Raw genomic sequence first — 26246 nt, forward strand, 5'->3', positions numbered from 1 at the left:
CCTAGGCTGACCACTGTTTACAGAGACAATCTGGATGCCTCCTTTAAGAGGACTTTTATGAGTATTGGGCTCTCCTGGACTCCATAGCCCCTCCTCACCAGAGGAGAAACCACATTTCCCTGCAATGGAATGGATTTTTCTCCTGGAAGAAGACCCAGAGCCTTTATAGTGTCCCTGATGGGATTTTTTTCCCTCAGCTTTAATGCTGTTTTGTCTAAGTGACTCCCAAATTGTTTTCTTTAATTCTGACTATTCTCTTGAATGCCAGATCAATGTAATCAACTGCCTTTGTGACATTTATATGTAATATGCCATTATGAACTCAAATTCAGTGTGTCACAAATCAAATTCTTCATCAACGCTTCTTCTCTTCTATCTTCTAGCTTCTGATCACACACCATTGAGTTTCTTTTTGTAACTTTCCTCTTTGCCACTGAGACTGAAGAGAGTAAAACTGCTTTTGACTCCTCTCGTATCCTTAACCTTTGTGGCTAATCAGTCATGAATCTTGTTGTGCAGTATTGCTGTCATCTGCCTCCGCTTGTCCATTTCCACTATTTCCATCCCTTCACTACTTCTTTCCTCAACCTCAACTCCCATTTTACTTCCCAACTGGTTTTCATGTGTCTGCACTCTCCTCCTTCCATCTCTCTTTCACACTATTGCTAGATCAGTTTTATCAAAACACTGATTTAGTTGTATTATTCCCTTACCCAAAAACCTTTTGCAGTTTCCCATTCCTGCCCTAAAAGTAGCTCCTTTTCTGGTCACGACCCACTTTTTTAGCCTCATCTCTTATTCTCCTCTACAAACACCTGCTGCAGCCAGAGCTGACTCACTGGCTCTGGCTTCCTTTGCTGCTTTTTTCCTCTGCTTTTTCTCCTCCTCTAAAATGTACATTTGTCTCCAAACCCTTTTCAGACTTTTCCTGACCTCTCTAGTCGGCATTTATCTTTCCTTCTTTTGAACTTGTAGCATTTCTGAACCCTGCCACACACTTGTCGTTGACCCTGTACTGTGTTCTCATTCTAGTGCTTGGTTTTTCACATCAGTATCTGTTATCTCTTCACTCACATTGTAAACTCTTGGAAGGGCAAGATGCCCTTCTTTGTATTCTCCACAATGCTTGGAATCCAGTAGGCATGCAGTAACTATTGTTACTTATGTATTATCACTCCAATGTTTATATTTCTTTTTTTTTCAATGTTTCTATTTCTTATGTAATAGCTACCATATACTTAATATATTGTTTAATCTTTACAATGATTTTGAGGGAAGAAGTATTTTATATACTTTACAGATGAGGAAATTGAGGCTCAAAGAAGTTCAGTAGCTTGCCAAAGCCACACTGTTTAAGTCATGAATCCAGGATTCAAACCCAAGTCTTTGGATTCAATTACACATGCTATTTACACTTGCTAGTAATTCTACTTCCTTATTAGTTTGATGCATGTTTTTTGAGGGTGGAAGAGTGCTTAACACTTACCTTGCTATTACTTGCTTAATTAATGGTAGCAGAAAAGATGTGCAAACATGGATTAGCAGTAATTGCTAACAGGGATAATGCAAACAGATGCAAACTGTACCAAGCAAACTGTGTCAGAGTTCACAGGAAACTAAAATTTCCCCTTAATCTCGTTGCTTACTGGTGGAGTGACTCATCTTCCAGTTGTACGTTGTTCTTAAGCGACTCAATATTTGTTTAGGTTGGACATGGGAGGGAAAACCACTGATGAGATGTACAAGACACGTCATTTGAGCTTATGAGTATTCCCGGGATATCCCCAAGATGTCTGCCTGTGTATTCTTGCCTCTCCCATTTACTGTTTCAGTCTTTCATCTTTTGGATTTCTTTCAGAGTGAAAATCACTTCCCAGTTTCTTTCTGCCTTCCATGTAGACAGCTTCAGTGGGCTACTTTTTACTACTGTGATGCACAGGGATTTACTGTCTGCTTCTTTTACCTTAGTCAGATTTTGTATTGTTTACTCAGGCACTAGAAATCCCAGGAATTTAAAATTTTCCCTTCTCTCTTCTCCCTTTTCTATTCTTGATTTTTTTTTCACTGAAAGAGGACAAAAAGACAGCCCAAACCATTTTCTTTTTTAATTAGCAATAAAAATGAGTGTAGATGATAGTAGATTCATTCAGCTTTACTGCTAATGAGAAGACTTTAAACTTTGATGGCTTTTGCAGATACAGTGTTGTTTCTGCTTTATAAAGAAAAGAAATAGCTTACTGAGCTCAATAAAGTAATGAGTTAAGTAGGAGTCAGAAATAGAGGTTCTGTATCTTTTACGTAGTCATTAACTTTTTTTTTTTTTTCTCTATCCTCATTTTTCTAAGAGGGTTGTTTGGAGGACAGAATCAGAAGATATATTCAATTGTAAAGCATAAAGTAGTTTTCAAGGATGCACGACAGGCAATCCCAGGGGAGAACATTTGGTTTATAAATTATCTTTACTTGTGTACGGCAAAGGCAGTGGATCTCGTCTTAGACCAAAGCCCTTCTGAAGGGGGTGGGCTGAACAGTTTCTTTGGCCCCTGAATCAGAACACCTGGGGGAAAAAATGAAGTGTAGACATGCTTTCCTCACACATCTGGAGGCAGGTTATTGATACTTATAGGGATCCATCTATTTTACCACGATGTTAAGATAGGAGCAGGGATAGTTATTTTCCTGGTATCCTTTTTTAAAACCAAAGAGTTATATCTGGTGACAAACTATTGGTAAAACTTGTGCTACTGTTTCTACTTACCTAATGCACATGTTAGAGGCTTGTGTAGCGTAGACTTTTTGTAGTCAAATCACTTAATTTTATTGAGTCCTTACAATAGCTCTTTAAAGTAGGTACGTAGCTCTACTTTATACCAGAGGAATCTTGAGGTCCAGAAAAGTCCAGTGACTTGACCAAAGTCATATAAGCTAATGGGTGGCCCAGCAGAGAAGATGCAAACCCAGATCGGCTCCTTTAGTACCCCCACAGCTCCTCTGAGGGTTTGTACTTGTTCCTGGGAGGGATAATAATAATAATACAGTGTCCAAGGTTATTGTTAAAGGAAACATTTTGAATTTGATCATTTTTTAGGGTAGACAATGAAAAATCAGTAATGATTCTTAAAAAGAGCCTTGGGCAGCCCTCTGTAATTGCTTTTCTCTGGGAATTCTTTTTGAGGGCTTCAAGTTCTGTCTATATATAGTGCTAAATTTTTCTTTAAGACTTTTCCTTGTTTGAAAAGTGTTTATTTTCTGATTTTTTTTTTCTTGGGAAAGTTCTTCAATGAGCTTTAGCTGTGCAATATTTTAAATTTTGTTTTGTTTTGGGATCATCCATTGAAGGGATTTAAATTTTCTGTTTGCTTCCCAGGAAGGAGGGAAGTTAGTTAGTACAGTGTTGGTGCTCTAGAGCTGGTTCCTGGTTGGTTGTTAAGTAGAGGGGATTTCCAGGATGTGTAAGCATGGATGAACTCCTTTAACTAAAAGCAGAATTAAAAAAAAAAAAGTGATTTAACAGCATTTCTGGGAGCCAGGTTTGTCGTGTTTCCTCGTCTGATTTTTTCCTTTCTAATTTGGGAGCAAGATTCTGCAATTAAAAATGGATTGCCTTTTTGGGGCGCCTGGGTGGCTTAGTTGGTTGAGTGTCTGACTTCGGCTCAGTTCATGATCTCATGGTTTATGGGTTTGAGCCCCACATTGGGCTTTGTGCTGACAGTGTAGAGCCTGTTTCGGATTCTCTCCCTCTCTCTCTGCCTCTCCCCTGCTTGCGTGCGTGCACTCTCTCAAAAATAAACATTAAAATAAATTTTTAAAAATTATTTTTAATGTATTGCCTTTTTGTCTTTCTGTTAGCTGGTCTTAAAAAAATTTTTTTTAAGGTTTATTTTTGAGAGAGAGAGAGAGAGAGAGAGAGAGAGAGAGACAGAGTGCGAATGGGGGAGAGGCCGAGAGAAGGAGACACAGAATCTGGAGCAGGTTCCAGGCTCTGAGCTGTTAGCACAGAGCACAACATGAGGCTCAAACTCATGAACTGTGAGATCATGACCTTAGCCGAAGTCAGACCCTTAACCAACTGAGCACCCCAGGCTCCCCTTAGCTGGTCTTTATAACTCAGTCAGGGTATGATATGAACAGAAAGGAGAGTGGGATTATAAAGAATACAGCTTTGGGGCGCCTGGGTGGCGCAGTCGGTTAAGCGGCCGACTTCAGCCAGGTCATGATCTTGCGGTCCGTGAGTTCGAGCCCCGCGTCGGGCTCTGGGCTGATGGCTCAGAGCCTGGAGCCTGTTTCCGGTTCTGTGTCTCCCTCTCTCTCTGCCCCTCCCCCATTCATGCTCTGTCTCTCTCTGTCCCAAAAATAAATAAACGTTGAAAAAAAATTAAAAAAAAAAAAAAGAATACAGCTTTTTATTCTACCTAGAAGTTTAATTTATTTATTTGTTTATTTTATTTTAGAGAGAGAGGGAGAGGGGCAGAGGGAAAGAGAAAGAGAATCTTAAGCAGGCTCCACGCTCAGCACAGAGCCCGTCATAGGGCTCTATCCTCTACCCAGGGATCATGACCTGAGCCGAAATCATGAGTTGCATGCTTAACTGGGTCTGCCACCCAGGCACCCTTAGGAGTTTAATTTTTAAACTATTTTTACCCGAATCAGATATGTTTCCCCAAAGCCCATGCAAGATTTAAGAAATAACTTTAAGGGGTGCCTGGGTGGCTCAGTCAATTGGGAGTCCAACTCTTAGTTTCAGCTCAGGTTATGATGTCATGGTTCGTGGTTTTGAGCCCTGCATTGGTCTCCATGCTGTCAGTGAGGAGCCTGCTTGGGATTCTCTCTCTCTCTCTCTCTCTCTCTCTCTCTCTCTCTCTGCCCCTCCTGTGCTTGCTTTCTCTGTATGTCTCTCAAAAACAAATAAATACAAATTTTAAAAATTTTAAAAAAGAAAAATGACTTTAACCTTGTGAGTATGTACCATTCTGTCTGGGATATTTAGTAGAAAAATCTATGTGAAAATACACTTACCTGCTAGAGAACACTTGTCTTCAACTCTGAATTCTAGATAGTTGAGAATTTTTTTAGGGAAATTTCCAGTCCTTTTTGCAATTAATAGTAGGCTATCATTTGTGTTTCAAGGCAAAAGATAGATTATCTTCTTCCCCCCACTCCTCTTCCTTTTCTTCCTCTCTTCTTTTTCTAGCTGTATAGTTTTGCATTGTATAGGATTGTAATGGAACGCAAGGGGTTTACCACTTGGAGGGCATCAAATTAAACACAACCCAAGGTAAATATTGAAAGCAAAGAAAAAGAACTTTTATTACTTGTTACAAGTAAGGAGACAAGGAGATAGCTCCCAAAGCCTGCCTGCCTCTGGGATTAGTACAGAAAGTTTTTATTCAGTGTGTTAGGGGGTGGGGCAGAGAGCTTGCAGACAGCTTTTGTTCAGTTGCACATGCCTAGCATGGCAACATGCTAGTGCGTACATTGTATGTTCAAACAATGGCAGTAAACTCTGCTCATAGCAAGAGATGTTAGTATTATAAGAAGCTAAAGGTAACTTCACGTCAGCTCCCGGGGCCTCCTGCACAGCTCCTTAACTCGAATCCAGCTCAAACTGGCTCATGTAAAAGGGCTATCAGGCAAGACACAACTAGCAAGGGCTATCAAGTGAAACACCTAATTAGTGTCTCTTTGGCTGGAACTGTTGATTCTGCAAAACAAAATACATTCCTTCCCTACTTTTGTCCCTTCTCCTTCTCCTTTCTGTTTGATAGCTTTCAGCCCTCTTATTTGAATAACTTCCCTTTGTATCCTAGCTAACAGAATGACCATAATTTACTTATTAAAGGATATTTAGGTTGTCTAAATTAAATCTTACTATTGCAAAAATGCCACAGTGAATCACCTTACACATTTGCAATTTTTCACATATTCCAAGATACCGGTAACATAGATTACTGCAAGTTGAATTGCTAGGGCAATGGAAAAAATCAATTTTGATTGGCCTCCATGGAAATTTATCAGTATATATATATATATATATATATATATATATATATATACACACACACACTGATCAGCAAAGTATGAGAATTTTTGTTTCTCCACACTTTTGTGTTCCAGTGTGTCATCAAACATTTTGATTTTTGCCTATCTGAAGTAAAAAAGGGAATCTCAGTATAGGATTAATTTACATTTTTCTTTTTTTTTTAATTTCTTTAATGTTTATTTTTGAGAAAGAGAGCATAAGCAGGGGAGGGGCACAGAGAGAGAGGGAGACACAGAATCTGAAGCAGGCTCCAGACTCTGAGCAGTCAGCACAGAGCCCGATGCAGGGCTTGAACGCACGAACCGCGAGATCATGACCTGAGCCGAAGTCGGACGCTTAACCAACTGAGCCACCTACGTGCCCCTACATTTTTCTTAATGAATAAGTTAAGCATTTTTTCATAGGTTTAAAAACCACTTGTATTTCTTTTCTGCAAACTGCTTGCTTCTGTCTTGCTAATTTTTGAGTTACTGAGAGTTTTATAGATTTTTAGGAGCTTTTTATCTGAAAAATTATGATTTGAATTTTTTGAGACTTTCTTGTTTCTTTCTTTCTTTCTTTCTTTCTTTCTTTCTTTCTTTCTTTCCTTCTCTTACGTTGTTTCTTCCCATGCAAAATTTTAAATAGTAAAATTTGTCAAACTTTTCTCTATGGCTTTTGGGCTTTATATTTTTAGGAAGACCTTTTCCATTACAAGATTATTTGAAAATGAACAAAGCAACAAACCAAAAAAAACCCTCCTTTTGTCCCCCACTGCTTTTGTTTTCCCTCACATTTTTGATGCATTTGGAGTTTTTTATGGTGTAGATGTAGTATAGTTCCAACTTGACTTTTTTTGCCCCAGCTAATTGCCTAGTTGTGTCAACACCATTTATATAACAACCTATCTTTTCCTCTAGTAGGTTGGTATCCCACTTTTAACATATATCAAATTCCCATATATATTTGGGTCTGTGTCTTGGACTTTCTATTCTAACTCATTAATCTGTGTACCTGACCATACTGTTTTGATTATTGTAGTTTTATAATATATCTTAATATAGTAGAATTAATCCTTAGAGTTCTGACCCTTATTTTAATAAACTTTCAAGGGACAAATATTACAGGCTTATGATAAAATGTATTAATAATGTTCCCTTGGACAAAATCGTGTTTTGTATGTATGACAGAGTCTCATTACTTTTAATTTTTTTTGGCTACAGTTCAAGCACAAACTATATTTTATGTAACAACCAATGTTACAAGTGAAAAAAATTTACATACAAAAAATTATGTCCTCTTGGTACATGTGTTGTATTCTAATTGTATACTTTCCCCCACAAATGCTGGTTGCAACCTATTAAACTAATTTCGTAACCCAGTACTGAGCTGTGACCCACAGTTGAAAAATACCTTACTAGAATTCTATTCAGGTGAAATCCCATTAGTCTATAGTAGTCATTTTTTTTTTGGAGGGGGGGAGTAGGAGGAGGGGGGATATCTCATCCTAAATAAATAAGGAAGACCACTTCAAAGCAAGTAGAATTTCTCAACAAAAGAACTCAGAAAATACATTTGCATTTCTCTCCCATTGTTTGCAAGTACTTTATAGGAGAACATAGTAGTCTTGATTGGCATGCCTTGTATAAGAACTTAGGCCACTTTTGAATGCAAAGTGTTGCAGCCAGTCTGGAAAATAGAACTGCCCTACAATCCAGCAATGGCATTGCTGGGTATTTACCCAAAGAATAGAAAAGCACTAACTCAAAGGGATACATGCACCCCTATGTTTATTGCAGCATTATTTACAATAGTCCTGATAGGGTAGTAGCCCAATTGTTGAGGATATGGGGAAAGGGGAACCCTCTCAACCTATTGGTGGGAATGCAAACTGGTGCAGCCAATCTTGGCAAACAGTGTGAAGTTTCCTCAGAAAGTTAAAGGTAGAATTACCCTATGACCCAACAATTGCACTGGTAGGTATTTATCCAAAAGATACAAAAATACTGATTTGAGGAGGCACATGCACCCCAATGTTTATAGCAATACTATTAACAATAGCCAAATTATGGAAAAAGGCCAAATGTCCATTGGCTGATGAGCAAATAAAGAAGATGTGAGATATATATTACTCAGTAATCAGAAAGAATGAAATCTTGCCTTTGCAACAACATGGATAGAACCCAGAGTATATTTTGCTAACCAAAATAAGATAGTCAGAGAAAGACAAGTACCATATGATTTCCCTCATGTAGAATTTAAGAAACAAAACAGATGAACATAAGGGAAGAGAAAGAAAAATAAAATAAGATAAAAACAGAGAGGAAGGCAAACCATAAGAGACTCTTAACTATAGAGAACAAACTGAGGGTTGCTGGAAGGGAGGTGGGGGGGGGGATGGGCTAAATGGGTGATGGGCATTAAAGAGACCACTTGTGATGAGCACTGGGTGTTATATGTAAGTGATGAGTCACTACATTCTACTCCTGAAACCAATACTACACTATATGTTAACTAACTTGAATTTAAACAAAATCTTATAAGAAAATACATTTAAAAAGAAAAATTAAATAAAAAGTAGCCTGATAGATGAATGGATAAAGTTGTGGGCTCTGTGTGTGTGTGTGTGTGTGTGTGTGTGTGTGTGTGATGGAATATTACTCAGCCATAAAAAAGAATGAAATCTTGCCATTTGCAACAGCATGGATAGAACTAGAGAGTGTAATACTAAGCAAAATAAGAGAAAGACAAATACCATATGATTTCTCTCTTATGTGGAATTTAAGAAACAAAACAAATGAGCAAAGGGGGAAAAAAGAGATAGAGAGGTAAACCAAGAAACAAACTCTTAACTGTAGAGAACAAAGTGATGGTTACCAGAGGGGAAGTGAGGGGGTGATGGGTAAAATAGGTGATGGGGATTAAGGAGTACAGTTGTCCTGATGAGCACTGAGTGGTTAAAATAAAAGCTTTTATTTATTTATTTATTTAAAACTAAAAGAACAGCTTTTTTTGTTCTGTTTATTTACTTTTGAGAGAGAGAGAGAGAGAGAGTGCCAGTGGAGGAAGGGCAGAGAGAGAGGGACAGAGGATCCTAAGCAGGCTGTGTACTCACAGCAGCAAGCCCGATGTGGGACTCGAACTGAGGACCGTGAGATCATGATCTGAGTGGAAGTCACACACTGAACCATCTGGACTGCCCAGGCACCCCAAAATAAAAACTTTAAGAAAAAAAAAAGTACATAGGCCGCTTTTTAAATTGGACTATTTGGGGTTTTTGCTATTGAGTTTGAGTTCTTTATATATTTTTCATATTCCCTATCATATATATGGGCTGCAAATATTTTTTCAAACTATTGCAGAAGCCTTTTAGCTTGATGTAGTCCTACTTTTTATTTCATTGCTTTGCTTTGGGTATGATTTCCAAAAAATTATTACTAAGACCCATGTGAAGGAGCTTTTTCCCCCTGTTTTCTTCTAGAAGTTTCATGGTTTCAGGTTTTACATCTAAGTCTTTAATCCAGTTTGAGTTGATTTTTGTTAGTGGTTTAAGATAGGGGTGAAGTTTCATTGTTTTAAATGAATATCCAGTTTTCCCAGCACCACTTATTGAAGAGACTATCTTTTCTCCATTGAATATTCTTGGCTCCCTTGTTAAATTTTAGTTGACTGTATATGCTTGGACTTATTTCTAGGCTCTCCATTCTGTTTCACGGGTGTATTTGTTCTTAGGCTGATATCATACTGTCTTAATTATTATAGTCTTATAGTGTAGCTTGAAATCAGGAAGTATGATGCCTTGTTCTTTGTTCTTTTTCAGTATTTCTTTGGCTACTTGGGGTCTTCGTGTTTCCATATAAATTTTAGGAGTATTTTTTCTATTTCTATTTTAAAAATGCTGTTGGAATCTTGATAGGGATTGCATTGAATCTATAGATGGCTTTTTGGTAGTATTGGCATTTTAACAGTATTCATTCTTCCAATTCATCAACATAGGATACTTCAGCTCGAGACTTCAGCTCGTGTCATGATCTTACAGTTAGTAAATTCGAGCCTCACATCTGGCTCTGTGCTGACAGCTCAGAGCCTGGAGTCTGATTCTATGTCTCCCTCTCTCTGCCCCTCCCCCACTCGTGCTGTCTCTCTCTCTCTCTCTCTCTCTCTCTCTCAAAAATAAATAAACATTTAAAAAAAAGAAGTTATATGAATGGCCAATAGGTACATGAAAAGATTCTCAACATTACTAGTTATTAGGGAAATGCAAATTAAAACCACAATGAGATATCACATTACAACCTGTTAGAATGGCCATCTTCAGGGAGCCTGGGTGGCTCAGTTGGTTAAGCATCTGACTCTTGATTTCGGCTCAGGTCATGATCCCAGTGTCTTGGGATCAGGCCCCGGATTGAGGTCTGTGCTCATTGTGGAGCCTGCTTAAGATTCTGTCTCTCTCCCTCTGCCTACTTTGTACATGTACTCTCTCTCTCTAAAACAAACAAAAAAAATGACCGTTGTCCTGAAGACAAGAGATAACAAATACTGGTGTGGATATGGAGAAAAGGAAATCCTTATGTACTGTTGGTGGGATTGTAATTTGGTACAGCCACTATGGGAAACAGTATGAAATATAGAAGTTCTTCAAAAAACTAAAAATTCTAGTTCTGGGAACATATCCAAAGGAAATAAAAATACTAACTCAAAAAGATATCTACACTGCCAACTTCTTTTTTTTTTTTTTTTTTAAATTTTTTTTTTTAAACGTTTATTTATTTTTTGGGGGACAGAGAGAGACAGAGCATGAACGGGGGAGGGGCAGAGAGAGAGGGAGACACAGAATCGGAAACAGGCTCCAGGCTCTGAGCCATCAGCCCATGCCTGACGCGGGGCTCGAACTCACGCACCGCAAGATCGTGACCTGGCTGAAGTCGGACGCTTAACCGACTGCGCCACCCAGGCGCCCCAGCACTGCCAACTTCTTAGCATTATTTACAATAGCAAAGACAGGGAAATGACCTGTCCATCGATGGATGAATGGATAAAGAAGTTACACACACACACACACACACACACACACACACACACACACACGACGGGAATATTATTTAGTCATAAAAAAAACAAGGAAATTTTACCATTTATGACAATATGGATGGACCTTGAAGGCATTATGTTAAATGAAATAAGTCAGACAAAGACACTGTTATGATCTCACTTACATGTGGAATCTAATTTAAAAAAAAAAAAAAAAGCAAAACCCCCACCGAACTCAAACAAAAAGAGATCAGACTTGTGGTTACCAGAGGCAGGAGGTCGCGAGGAGAATTAGGGGAAGATGGTCAAAAGATACAAACTTCCTAAGATAAATAAGTACTCGGTATGTAATATACAGCATGATGACAGTAGCTAACACTGCTGTAGGATATCTAGGAAAGTTGTTTGGAAAGTAGCTCTTTAGAAATCTCATCACAAGGAGAAAATTTTTTTTCCTCTTATTTTACCTATATGAAATGATGTTAATTAAATCTATTGTGACAATCATTTTACAATATATGTAAAGCGAATCTTCATACTGTACACCTAAAACTTATACAGTGATGTGTGTCATTTATTTCTCAATAAAATGGGAAAAAAGAGCATAGGCCACAATTTATTAGTATGTACTGTTCAGGAAGAAGGAAAAATTATTCCGAAGCAGGTGCTGTGGGGTTCAGGCCCTTCTGAGGACTACTCCACCATCTTAAAACATAGTCATTTGGTTGTCTTCTGGTTTTTGTGGTTGCCAGCTTGATTTTGGTTTCTCTGAGCTGTTGTAGAACATATGAGAGCATGGACTTCTAGGTTTTAAATCCCAAGTCCACCACTTACTAGTTATGTGACTGGCTTAACTTCTCTGTGCTTTCATTTTCCTAATCTGTTAAGTTCCTAACCACTTTTTAGGAAGGAGGAAGTTAATATATGAAAAGCGCTTAGAATTCTTGTTTTTCTCTATTTTGTGATCTGCTTGTCACATAGAAAACCCTATAAAAGTCTTTCTGTAACTCTTATTTGACTTGGATGTATATAGGATTTTTCTTCAACCTCAAAATTAAAAATTTTGTGAGAAGAGGACTAGGTGAATTTTTTCATTAAGTTTCCCTGAATTTCATGAATCCTTAAAGACTTAGATTTTTTGTTTAATATTAGGAAAGATTTTTTTTTTAATGATTAGTTCTCATCTTTTTGTTCTTTTTAAAAAAGTTTTTTTTTTTTTTTTTTTTAAATTTTTTTTTTTTTTTTTTTTTAATTTTTTTTTCCAACGTTTATTTATTTTTAAGACAGAGAGAGACAGAGCATGAACGGGGGAGGGGCAGAGAGAGAGGGAGACACAGAATCGGAAGCAGGCTCCAGGCTCTGAGCCATCAGCCCAGAGCCTGACGCGGGGCTCGAACTCACGGACCGCGAGATCGTGACCTGGCTGAAGTCGGACGCTTAACCGACTGCGCCACCCAGGCGCCCTAAAAAAGTTTTTTAACATTTATTTGTTTTTGAGAGACAGAGAGAGGCAGAGCATGAGCAGGGTAAGGGCAAAGAGAGAGAGAGGGAGACACAGAATCTGAAGCAGGCTCCAGGTTCTGAGCTGTTAACACAGAGCCCAACATGGGGCTCAAACCCATGAACTGTGAGATCATGACCTAAGCCGAAGTTGGACACTTAATGGACTGAGCCACCCAGGCACCCCATTTCTCATCTTTTTGTCTGATTTATTCCTCATTGTTGTGAGGCTTAAGTTGTCTCTGTTCTCTGTCCTTTGTATCTATAATGTTTTTTTCTCTTAACATTTTCTTTTAGTTCTTTTCCTCTGCATTCTTGTAGAATTTCTCAAAGTTGGTTCACCAAATCCATGTTCTGGTAAATTACTCATCTAATCTTTATGGCTTTTCATGGAGATTTAAATTCTGTAGTTGCAATTTGTTTTTTCTTGCATTTCTTTTATTTTTGCCAGGTCTCTTTCTTCATAAATGCAACTGAATTTGTCCTCAATAATAAATAAACAATAATAAAATATGTCCTCTATCCCCTGAGTTTTTGTTGTTTCTGAACTTCTGCTTCTGCTTTTGCTACACTACCCATTCTTTCTGGCCATTTTACCCACTCTGGTTTTCTCTAGCACCTGTGTGCCAATGACTCAAAGATATATATAGCTCTAGCCCTCACATTCTCACCGAACCCCAAACTTCCTGTTGGCCATCTTCCTGAATACCATCCTTTCAGTGACAGGATGAGAGTGGTAAACTATTTTATTCTTTGTCTGTAAATGTCTATTTGAATGATAGTTTAATTACATGAAATTTAATGTCTTTCCTCAACACTTTGATGATAGTATTGCAATATCTTCTGGTCTCTATTTTAGTTACTATTGAGAAGATTGCTTTTGGTCCAATTTTTTTTTTAAAGTTTTTTATTTAAGTAATCCCTACACTTAATATAGGGCTCAAATTCACGACCCCAAGATGAAGAGTCGCACACTCCTCCAACTGAGCCAGCCAGGTGCCCTATCAGTCCAATTTTTGTTCTGTATATCATCTCCATCCTCCTTGTTGCTCTTTAAAATTGTTTTCACTTCTGCTGTTTCACTATGATATGTATTATGAATGTATTTCTTTTTCCTGCTTGGGATTCACTGAGCTTCTTGAATCTGATGTTTCATATCTTGAATCACTTCTGAATAATTCTCAGCCCTTATATCTTCAAATATTGCCTCTCCTGAAATTCCCATTAGACATTTGTGAGACCCTTTCACTCTCCTCTATGTCTCTTACTCTTTCTTTCTTTCTTTTTTTTTTTTTTTAGTATTTATTTTGGGCAGAGCACAAGTCAGGGAGGGGCAGAGAGAGGGGAACAGGGGATCCAAAGCAGGCTCTGAGCTGACAGGCTTACGGCAGTGAGCCCGATGTGGGAGCTCGAACTCACGAACCTCAAGATCATGACCTGAGCTGAAGTCATACACTGAACTGACTGAGACCCTGAGGTGCTCCTACTCTTTCTTTCATATTATTTCATCTTGTTGTATTTCTGAAATGCATTCTGGGTAACATTTTTAGATCTATCTTCTAATTCACTACTTCCTTACCTCATATGTGTCTGTTCTTCTCTCTATACATTCATTTCTGGGCTTTTCCCCTATTGTTTCAATAATTTACAGACCACAGAATTCACCATTTTAAGTGAACAGTTCAATAATTTTGAGTAAATTTATATACTTGTGTGGCTACCACCATGATTCAGCTTTAGAATACTTCTTTCACCAAAAACTTTCATCATGCCCTTTGGAGGTCAGTCCCTGCTCCTACTCCTATAACCCCAGCAACCACTGAGCTGCTGTCTGTCTCTGTAGTTTTGTCTTTACTAATAGTTGTGTATAAATAGAATCATATAATCTGTAATGTTTTTGTTTGTCTTTCACTTAAAATAATGCTTAAAAAATATTGTTTTTACAATATATTAGATTTAGTTTGAAATATAGTGTTTTTGAGTTTTTGTTACATGTATCAGTTATTTTTCATTGCTGAGTGTATTTAAGTGTGTTAATACATCAGAGTTTGTTCATTCGCCAACTGATGGACATTTGGATTTTCTCCCATCCGTTTAGTTTCAGTTAGTTATTTTAGGATGTTAATTTTAGAACTTCTCTTTCAAATTGTTTTCTTCATTTTTTTCATGGTCTCTTTCTTTTCTTACAGTTTTGATTCTTTTTGTACATTTTAATTATTTTTACATATTTTATATTGTCTCTTCGGTTTCTCCATTTTTCCTTTTGCCTGAACTCTTTGGGCATTAATCCTTCGGTGTGTCAGAAGACTCCCACATGGTAGATTGTTTACTCTTGTGTTTTTAAATTTTAAATTGGTGAGTTCGGTTTTAGAAGGACTTGCTCTTTCTATGAGTGTCCCTTTGTTGCCTAGATTATTGGTATTATCTCTCTGGAGAGGTTTGGTATTTGCTTCTGCCAAGTGTCCAAGAGATGTTACTGGATCAGAACCAGGTATGTGTGTGTGTGTATGTGTGTGTGTGTGTGTGTGTGTGTGTGTTTTAAAGTAAGCTCTGCTCCCAACATAGGGCTTGAACTCATGACCCTGAGATCAAGAGTTACATGCTCTACTGACAGAGCCTGCCAGGCGCCTCTGGATCAGAACTAGTTTTTATGTAATTTCTCAGTGGAACATTTTAAAACACATTTAAAACACAAACCTGGAGTTTCTTTTTGTTCAGGGATTTTTTTCCTCCTGCTTAGATCCCTGGTAGAGATAGAAAGGGTGGTGTATTGTGTTTTGACATCAGTGTTCCCATCTGTAAAGGTTCCTCTTTTATTCGGGAATTCACTTCCAATTTCTCCCTTCATTTGGAAGGTTTGATATATCTCCAGGTTCCATGGTGGTATCAGAAACCAGGCTCCTGTTTGCTAATACCCACTCCATTTCTTTTCTTGTCTCCTAGACAACATTAGCATCAATTTTTATCCTTACCATTCTGATTTTCAGATTTGGCTTTATCTCTGGCACTGGGATACTTTTTCTTTTCTTTCTTTCTTTCTTTCTTTCTTTCTTTCTTTCTCTCTTTCAAGTTCAACCATGCATAGGTATTTTTGTTGTATTTTACACAGCCTTTTAGAAACTTCTGGCAGAAAGGGTTTGTTGGGGTTTTTTTCATCTTTCTGGAGTCAGAAAACTCAGATAAGATTGTAAGTATTTAAAAACAGAGTAGCATAGTATAGTAATTCTAGCTATAATTACTAAATGAAAAACATCTCCTAAAATATAACTTGTTATTAAGGGAGTGTAAGCTTTCTAAGACTATTAGTTGTTAGATTGCAGTGACATTTTCTAGACATACAATTTCGTTTTTCTTTGGCTACAGTAAGGCAATCATTTTAGTGTTCTTTTTATTTCACACTTATTTGTATCTCATGGGGTAAAGAAGGTATGCAAAGAAATTTGTCCATTAGATGCAGAGATGGATTTTTTATTGTGGTTCCATGTTAAGAACAGTGCTTCCCACCAAAATAGCTGGTATTCCCCTGTTTTTCCATATCTGTTATGACTAAAGCCAGTTGTTTTAATACTCCCTTTCTTCTAATCTTTGGAAAATATAATGATTGTTGTAGTACATTGGATATAATTAACATGTTGAGTTCATTGTTTCTTTTATGATGTAAAGTTTTGAGTATACATTGTTGTAGTCCTGTTTCCCCTGAGTTGCCATTGTAGAGGAGGATGTTAACTCAATACAATAAATGAGAGAGATCTGTTTTGAATTTCCTGGTGAGGTTTATATCAAAGTCTCCTAAGTAAACTGCTATAAACATATGGACCATCATTTCAAAAAATTGAAGAATTTAACCTCTTCTAGGTAGAAAGGTAAAAGAGAAGTTTTAGCATCTCTTGGAATATCATTTGTTGAGAAAAATCAGTTGCTTAACCTCTTTGCCTTCTCATCCATAATGTAGGAGGAGTAATAAATAGAAGAGTCAATTTCTATTGCCATGTATATTGTGAGAGTCATTTATAATTAGGAAGTCAGATCTGTGATGGCAGGTGCTGGAATCATCTGTGTAATGTATATGCTGTCCCATTCCTTTATTTCTTTTTTTGATGCACATATTTGGATCATTTTTGCTACTCATTTATGATTAGGTAACAACTACAAAACAATAAATATCAATTCTGCTTCTTTGTTTCAAATAAGAAATTGGATATGATACAGAATTTAAAACTTTTGATTAGCTGTTTTAGAATTGTTTTACATTTATTTCCTCTTTCCCATATTGTAGTAATAAACAAGAATTGAATTTTTAAAACTTAAACTCAAAACATAATACATAAAAACTTTATAGTTATTTGAACTTTCAAATTGCCTAATCATTAATCATCAAACGTTCAAAGCTTTTGGTGTTTAGTTAAGGGCCTTGGTTGTTCTTTCCTCTGCCTAAAAGGCTCTTCCCTCAGAGGAAGCATGGTTGTTGACCCCTTCACTTCATTCAAGTCTTTGTTTAAATGTTACCTGATTAGAAAGACCTTTTCCTTTCACCATATCTAAAGTAGAGAGGGGCTTGGAAGAGTTGGGCTAACACCCTGCCCTGATTAAATTTTCTTCAAGGCACTTTTCTCTACCTAAAATTAAATATCTATTTGTTAACTTGGTATTGCTTGTTTCCTCTACTAATATATAAATTTCTTTAGCTCAGTGAATTTGTTCACTATTCTGTTCTGTTCCTAGGAAGAAGAATATTATTTGGCACATAACACATGCTCAATGAAAATCTATTGACTGACCAAGTGAATGTATTATAAACTTGTGGTCTGCAGGTGGAATCTAGCCCAAAAATGTTTTTTGTTTGAGCTTCTTTGTATTTTATTCTTTTTAATAGTTATTTAACAGTGTTTCAAAATGCCAGATTTTTTATTTTCCTTGAAAAATTAAATCTCCTAGCCCTGGGTATTTATTTCATGTGGCAGCAATTAGCTGGACTGAGCACTGGGCTACTCCCTTTGTAAGGGACCTACATTCTCCAGTTTGTCAGCCTTTACTTCTTTCTATAGAATCTTGGACCATGAGACTTACACTATTTGCTCTTTATCATTTTGCCTGCTCTGTTGTGTTTTCATAGACTTGGCCCATTTTACTTATTGAGGTCACCTGCCTGGTCCTTGTAGACATTTGAGCTAACAATCTCTATTGCAAGTTATGGTGTTTGTAATTCCTATGCAGTAACACCTCTTAGACTTAAGCCTAGAAGTGTAAAATGAGTAAAGATGATAGAAGTTGTGACTTTTTATTGAAGGAAATATATGTTGAATTTGTAAAGCCTATATGTCACACAAATGAATTCCTTTTAGGCCAATGAGCACACAATAAGATGCTCAACATCATTAGTCATTTGGGAAATGTACATCAAAACCGCACTGAGGTACCATTTCACATCTGAAAGTATGAGTATAATAAAGAACACATAAAATAACAAGTATTGGCGAGGCTGTCGAGAAATTGGAAGCCTTGTACATTGTAGTTGGGAATGTAAAATGGTATAGCTACTTGGAAGACAGTCTAGCAGTTCCTCAAAAAGTTAAACAGAGAGTTACTATTATTACATATGGTAGCTCATGACAGTTTCCCTCCTAGATGTATACCCAAGAGTAATGAAACATACATCCATCTAAAATTTGTACACAGATGTTCATTGCAGCATTGTGATGGAAGTGGAAATAATCCAAATGTCCATCAACTAATGAATGGATAAATAAAATGTGGTATAATCCATACAATGGAATATTATTTGGCAATAGAAAGGAATGAAGTACTCATTTATAATACTAATGAACCTTGAAAACATTATATTGAGTGAAAGAAGTCAGTCACAAAAGACTATATATTTGTATAATTCAGTTTGCCACGTGGTAAGGTAGTGGAATGGGGATTGACTGCTGAGCATGGAGTTTCTAGTAGGAAAGACAGAACTAAAATTGGATTGTAGTAATGTTGCACAACCTGTGAATTGTATACAAGTGAAACCTTGAATTGCAGCTGACTTGTTCTGCAAGTGTTCTGCAAGACAAGAAAATATTTCTAATAAATTTTAACTTGATAAACGAACGATGTTTTGCAACATGAATAATAAGTGATGCCGAATGCGTGATCACATGATTAAAACTGAGATGGCATGATCACAACTGAGCCAATGGTTCTGGAAATTTGATTTGGTATACAAGTGCTTTGGATTACAAGCGTGTTTCTGGAAGGAATTATGCTCACAAACCAAGGTTTTACTATACTTCAAATGAGTGAATTATATGGTATATGAATTATGTATCAATAAATTTTTTTCAAAAGAACTTCTTTTGTTAGTCAAGAAACAAATGATCAAAAGATTGGTGGATTTTCATACTTTAAATCATTAGCCAGTCTAATCAAGTACAATCCCAGCAGCAGCACTAGAAAGAAATAATTTAAATTTATCCTCCATTAAAACACTTAAGCTTGCAGATTTGTATAGGCCTATGCCATAGTTAATATGCTGTCTCAGTAGGTCACCTCTTTCTTTGTCATGCCTTATCAGCATGATCTGCTCAGTGGCTTTTGAGTGCAACGACATATAAACTTGTTTAGTTTGAAAAGTGAGCATCTTGGATACACACAGAAAGTATTACAAAGTAATAAATTGTTACTCCTCGACTGGTAATATTTAGTAAATGGAGATTTCATAATGGGGGAAAAGCCCAATCTGACATTTAAAATTTTTCTGTGTATTAGATACGAATCAGGAGGCTAAATCTCCAGATGGAATTTTACTACACATTCTGTGATTGCACAGAGGTTCCTGAGACTCACCTTTCAAACAAACCATCACGAGTATAACCTTTTCCATTCTGTGATTTTAAGGGATTTCCAAGTCTTGTTAACATAGAATATCGGAACTGGAAGGGGACTTTGTAAGTTATCTAGTACTGACTCTTGATTTTCCAAATGTCCATTTTGCCAGTCACGGTGAACTGCCTTGCTTTGTCATTACTCCTGAGGTGAATACAACATAGTACTAAGAGCAGCACCACAATGATATATTGGAAGTATAGTGGGAAATCTTTTCCATGTTAATTAGTGAAACCTGAATTTTAGAATTTAATGCACTTGTTTTGTTTCCCTTCGTTCATTCAGACCAAAACAAGAAATGGTCATATTGTATGCAAACTGTTTTAATTCTCCTTGATAGTTTTATTTCCATTTATAAAAAACAGTATTCCTATTGCAACTTTATTTAGTTAGTTTTGATATTAGTTGGAACTTTCTAAACATTTTTCAGGAAATATATTTGAGCAAAGAAATTTTTAAAAAGTGTTATGCTGAGTAGAAAGGAAAGAGGTTGGTCCCATACAACTGGAGTTGGCAAGGATAGAAAAGCTAAAGAAGTCAAGTGAGAAATGAAAGCATGCATATGGATTAGTGGTTGTTTTATTTTATTTTTAATTAATTTAGTTTAAAATTTTTTTTTCAACGTTTATTTATTTTTGGGACAGAGAGAGACAGAGCATGAATGGGGGAGGGTCAGAGAGAGAGGGATACTCAGAATCCGAAACAGGCTCCAGGCTCTGAGCTGTCAGCACAGAGCCCGACGTGGGGCTCGAACTCACGGACCGCGAGATCGTGACCTGGCTGAAGTCGGACGCTTAACCGACTGTGCCACCCAGGCGCCCCTAATTAATTTAGTTTTAAATGAAGCCTGGTTGACATACAACATTATAGTAGTTTCAGGTGTACAACATAGTGATTCAACATTTATATACATTATGAAATGCTCACTGAGGTAAGTATAGTTATCATCTGTCACCATACAAAGTTACTACAGTATTATTGATTATATTTCCTATGCTGTACTTTACATCCTTATGACTTATTTTAAAACTGTAAGTTTGGGTGGCTCAGTCAGTTAAGTGTCTGACTCTTGATTTTGGCTCAGATCATGATCTCAAGGTCATTAGATCTAGCCCTGCATTGAGATCCATGCTCAGCATGGAGCCTGCTTGGGATTCTCTCCCTCCCTCTCCCTCTGCCTCTCCCTCACTTTTGCATGCTCTCTCTCCCTCTTTCTCAAAAAAAGATTTAAAAGAAGAATAATAATAAAACACCATACTGTCGTTCACATTTTGCATTTCCTCTAATTTCTGCCTGCTTTCGGTCATTGTCTAGTATCTTCAAATAGTTGGTTTTTATGTAAAATTTATATTATCTCATAGTCCAGGACAGACTATTCCATCATTACCAGAAATGGAGCTCCTTCTCCTCCTTTTCTTCCTTCCATAGCACTCATCACATTTGACATTTAATATAATTTATTAACTTATGTGTTTATTTTATGTCTCCTTCCACTAAAATGCAGGTTCCACTAAGTTAGAGTTTTATCTGTCTGGTAACTGCTGGGCACACAGTAGATGCCCCACAAATATTTGTTGAATAACCCAACTCTTCAAAATAACCAGAAGTAAATAAAAACCTCTTGATGACCAAAGAGCTATTGTAGAGCCTTGTTCTTTCAACACAGTTGCACTAGTAGACTGACATATCTGAGGTTTACTTCTCCTTGGCATACAGAACAGGATATAGAGATTTTGACGTTTCATTCTCATCATAACTACCACGTAAGTCAGTTTAGTAGGCAATAGCTAGGTGCAGATCGAATGAAATAGCATGTGAAAGTACTCTAGGAAGTGTACAGTGCTATGAGATTATAAGGTATATCAGTTAATTACATGTGGTTGCATTTATTAGTCTGGTCTTTTTGGATTTCATTTTGAAAGTATCTTTGTGTGCATTAAAAAAATTTTTTTTAATGTTTATTTTTTTATTTTTGAGAGAGAGAGAGCAGGGGAGCGGTCAGAGAGAGAGAGAGAGACAGAATCTGAACCAGCCTCCAGGCTCTGAGCTGTCAGCACAGAGGCCGATGCGGGGCTTGAACCCACAAACTGTGAGATCATGACCAGACCCTGAAGTCGGGTGATTAACTGAGCTACCCAGGTGCCCCTTTTTTGTGTGTATTTTTAAGGGATGAATATATTTACTTATCAGAACAATAATAAAAGTCATAACAGTGTGTTTATGATAAAGCCCTTGCTAAGTTTTATTGTTTTATCTGGCTTTTCTTTTTTAGGAACTTGAGAGATTTCAGAACTTTGTAAAATGCTGTCCTCCTTTTGATATTGTCATTGATGGGCTCAATGTTGCCAAAACATTTCCTAAAGCTCGTGAATCTCAAGTTGTAAGTACAAGTTTTATTTTGTTATTCCAAATCTCTAGAAATATTTACTGTACTTATTTGTGATCTTCCTTGGATGTGTTAACTCCCCATTTTTCCTTCCTCTAAAAATAAGTTCCTAAAGGTGTCACAGTAACCAACCACTTATCTAAGATTCACTGTTTTCATCTCTGGCAAGAAAGTGACTCTTATAGGCTGGCCAAGAGTGATTAAAAAGCCATGTAGTAGAGGGCCATTTCAGCCCTTTTTCTTTCTTTCTTTCTTTCTTTCTTTCTTTCTTTCTTTCTTTCTTTCTTTCTTTCTTTCTTTCTTTTTTAATTTTTTAAATGTTTATTTTTGAGAGAGAGAGAGAGAAAGGGAGAGAGCACAAGTAGGGAAGGGGCTGAGAGAGAGGAAGACACAGCAGGCTCCAGGCTCCCAAGTTGCCAGCACAGAGCCCAAGGTGGGACTCGAACTCATGAACTGCAAGATCATGACCTGAGCCGAAGTCAGACACTTAACCAACTGCACCACCCAAGTGCCCTCAGCCTTTTTACTTATATAACCTTTAACTAACCTTTTTCTTTTTTTTTTTTTAATTTTTTTTTTCAACGTTTTTTATTTATTTTGGGACAGAGAGAGACAGAGCATGAACGGGGGAGGGGCAGAGAGAGAGGGAGACACAGAATCGGAAACAGGCTCCAGGCTCTGAGCCATCAGCCCAGAGCCTGACGCGGGGCTCGAACTCACGGACTGCGAGATCGTGACCTGGCTGAAGTCGGACACTTAACCGACTGTGCCACCCAGGCGCCCCTTAACTAACCTTTTTCTACATCTCTGCTCTTTCTTTGGGGTTACTCTGTCATTTCCCTGTGAGTCACATTCCTGTATTTGAAAATTTTCAACATAAACTAAGAGATGTTAATATACCCATACTTGTTTTTCCAAACATAGTATGTTCATAAATGAATCTAACCAGCTCTTTTTTTTGTAAAGTAATCATTTGTTCTATAAGTTTATAAGTGTCCTGTAGTTTCTAATAGGAATATCATGATTTTTAATAGCAGTTATATAAAATTTTACATATAATTTATAGCAGTTTTTATACCCTATAGCAATTATTTTAATCCTCATTTTTATAGATTAGAATACTAGAAAAGTGAAGCCAATTTTGTATAGTAAATCTGTAGAAAGCAGTCATAACATCAGAATTAAATTGTAGACAGCTCCTGGATTTCAAGCTTGTGGTTCTTACTGCTGGCAATCTATGGCCATTCATCTGTAGTTAATCTGTGTTATTTCTTAAAAATTACTGCCAATTTAAAAGCTTTTTCTCAGAGATGCGACTAGTCCCGTTTGGCCATTTATACTCAGAAAAGCTTACAAGTACCAAGGACGAGGTTGATTTACAGAAATTTCTTTATATGTCTATCCTTTATGCCTACATTTTTATGGTCAAGTATGTACTTTTCAATCCTTTATTTTTAAAAAACACAAAAGCAAGTTGAAAATATTTTTGTCCTTTAGGTACTTGAAGGGTTATTTGAATCAGCAATATTGAAAAGGGCAAAGCCAGAAAATGAAGCATAAAATTACTATCACTAGTACATGGTGGAGCTCAAAATCAGAAGTTCCTCAGCTAATCTGTGTAAAGTTTTGTATTTGTTTACCTTTTATTTGACATTCAGCTTCACACAAAGCAGTAAAAATTGGCTTGCCAGAAATATATAGCCCAAATTGGGTGAACATTTTTGGGGAAAGTAACACGTTGAAAATGCTGTAGTGGATACATCCCCTAGTATTATAGGAGATTTTTTTTTTATTTTTTTTTTAACATTTATTTATTTTTGAGACAGAGACAGAGCATGCACAGGGGAGAGGCAGAGAGAGAGGGAGACACAGAATCTGAAACAGGCTCCAGGCTCTGAGCTGTCAGCACAGAGCCCGACGTGGGGCTCGAACTCACGGACCACGAGATCATGACCTGAACCAAAGTTGGACGCTTAACCAACCGAGCCACCCAGGTGCCCCTATAGGAGAAAATTTTTTACATTTGGAAAGATCTTAGCAGATTTTGGCAAACCAAGAGGCAAAGAACAAAGATTAACCTATGAAATCATAGGCAGCTGCCACCACTTTTAGCTTTCACTCTTAAAATAATTTAATGTTAACAACACTTTATGTGGACAGGTAACTGTTATTACTCAGCTCGTAAAAGCACCCTTATCTTGTAGCAGTACATTGGTATTATATTTGGGAAACTGCAGCTCAGAGGCTGTCAGCTTAGAGATGCCACCTGAATAAGGAAAAAGGAAAAAATTTCCTTCTCAAGTTTTTTGTCAAATCTCCGAATCTAGAGATTTATATTTAAAAAAATACAGATATATCATATTTCTCATAGGCCTCTCCCCCCCCCTTTTTTTTTATATCTATTGTCAGACCCTCTTGTGGCTTAGTTTTATTCTTTAACACTTTGTAGGTTGTCAGAACTAGCTTCCCAGTTTTTCTGTTAATCTTGTAAATAGAATTTTAGCTTAGAAGTTAAGAATAAGGATTCCGGAGTCAGACTTTTTGAATTCTAGTCCTGGTTCTTCCACTTTCAGTAGCTTTCATGGTTTGAACAAATTACTTAACCTCTCTGTGCCTTAGTTTCCCAGTGTGTAAAATGGAGATAATAATAGTACCTATCTCACAAAGATGTTATAAATAATAAATGAGTTAATATATGTAAGCATTTGGCACATTGTAAGTATCTAATAGGTGTAACTATTATTCTGATTACTATTCAGATTGATTTCCTATCTGGAACCGTAATTCTTGCTTTCAGTAGACCCTTATTTGGCAGTTTTTTTCCGTTGTATCATCTATGTAAATAGAATTAAAATACAAAACTCTGCCTTAGTATTAGACTGAATCTAGGTCAGGTATTCAAATAATAATTGAGAATTGAAGGCAGTACTACCAAAAACTTAAGAAAAATTTTAAATGCAATGATGTTTTTAAAAATGTTTTTACGTTTATTTTTGAGAGAGAGAGAGCGAGAGCAAGTGGGGGAAGGGCAGAGAGAGGGAGACAGAGGATCCAAAGCGGGCTCTGTGCTGACAGCAGATACCCCAATGCGGGGCTGGAACTCAAGAACCACAAGATCATGACCTGAGCCTAAGTTAGATGCTTAACCTACTGAGCCACCCAGGCGCCCCTAATGTGATGATTTTAAGAAATTTTAGTTTCCTCTGATTATAAAAGTAATGCGTGTAGAAAATTTGGAAATTACAGTAAATAAAATTATATATAGCCCTATCATTCAACAATAATCATTGTCAGTGTTTTGTTTTATTTCCTTGCAGTGTTTTTCCATCTTCTTACCTAATTGAGCTTCAACTGTGTAATGACTATATATCTGCATTTTAATTCACAGTTGTTGAAAGCTCTCAATAAAAACGAAATTCTAAAAGGTATAGAACTACCCATTTAAAAATATTTGAGGGGTGTCTTGGTGGCTCAGTTGGTTAAGCATCTAACTCTTGATTTTGGCTCAGGTCATGATTTCGCAGTTCTTGAGATCAAGCCCTGCTTCGGGCTCTGCACTGACAGCACAGAGAAACTGCTTGGGATTCTCTCTCTCCCTTTCTGTCTGCCCCTCCCTCGCTCATGTACATACTTTCTCAAAACTCTCAAATAAATAAACTTAAATAAACAGTTAAAAAAATAAAATATTTGAGATGGAAGCACCTTAAAAGAGCACATAAAAAGGGGTACCTGGGTGGCTCAGTCTGTTAAGCCTCTGACTCTTGATTTTGGCTCAGGTCATGATCTCCAGAGAACTCTTAATGACATTGAAGAATTACCTTCCTGAATGGCACCCCCAAGGCATGGGTATAAGATTAAATGACCTTTTAAGGTAATGACCCTTTAGAAAGTTTAATCTTGATGCAGAGGCCAAATCTAGACAAGCAAGTCATTTTGGAGAAAATAAAATAGCTGAATCCAGCTAGCAAACTGAGTATTTAGTGAACTACCCTTTAAAAAAATTTTTTTTAATTAAAAAAATTTTTTTTCCTCATGATAAGTGTACCCCTTAATTCCCATTACCTATTTCACCCACCCACTCCCTCTTCCCCTCTGGTAAATCCATCAATTTGTTCCCTGTAGTTAAGAGTCTGTATCTTGGTTTGTCTTTCTCTTTTTCCTCTGCTCATTTGTTTTGTTTTGTTTCTTAAACTCCACAAATGAGTGAAATCATGGTATTTGTCTTTATCTCTTTTTTCTATTTTTAATGTAAGTTTTTTTAATGTTTACTTTTGAGAGAGAGAGAGAGAGAGAGCATGAGCAGGGGAGGGGAAAAGAGAGAGATACAGAGGATCTGAAACAGACTCCATGCTTGACAGTGGAGAGCCCAATGTGGGGCTCAAACGCACAAACTGCGCGATCATGACCTGAGCCAAAGTCCGACACTTAATTCACTGAGCC

General features: G+C 37.0%; 1 protein-coding gene across 1 annotated transcript in view; it reads left to right on the top strand.

The window, feature by feature from the left end:
- PRORP (protein only RNase P catalytic subunit) overlaps nt 1–26246 on the top strand; it is a 132939-nt gene that overhangs the window by 29980 nt on the left and 76713 nt on the right. Inside the window, exon 4 of the mRNA XM_047075610.1 lies at nt 21693–21800. Within this exon, the coding sequence (XP_046931566.1) occupies nt 21693–21800 (108 nt within the window). The remainder of the gene's footprint in view (nt 1–21692; nt 21801–26246) is intronic.

The sequence above is a fragment of the Lynx rufus genome, unplaced genomic scaffold (genome assembly GCF_022079265.1).
Source record: "Lynx rufus isolate CCGP_SWC_20201006 ecotype Redwood Valley unplaced genomic scaffold, mLynRuf1.p SCAF_13, whole genome shotgun sequence".
NCBI lineage: Eukaryota > Metazoa > Chordata > Mammalia > Carnivora > Felidae > Lynx > Lynx rufus.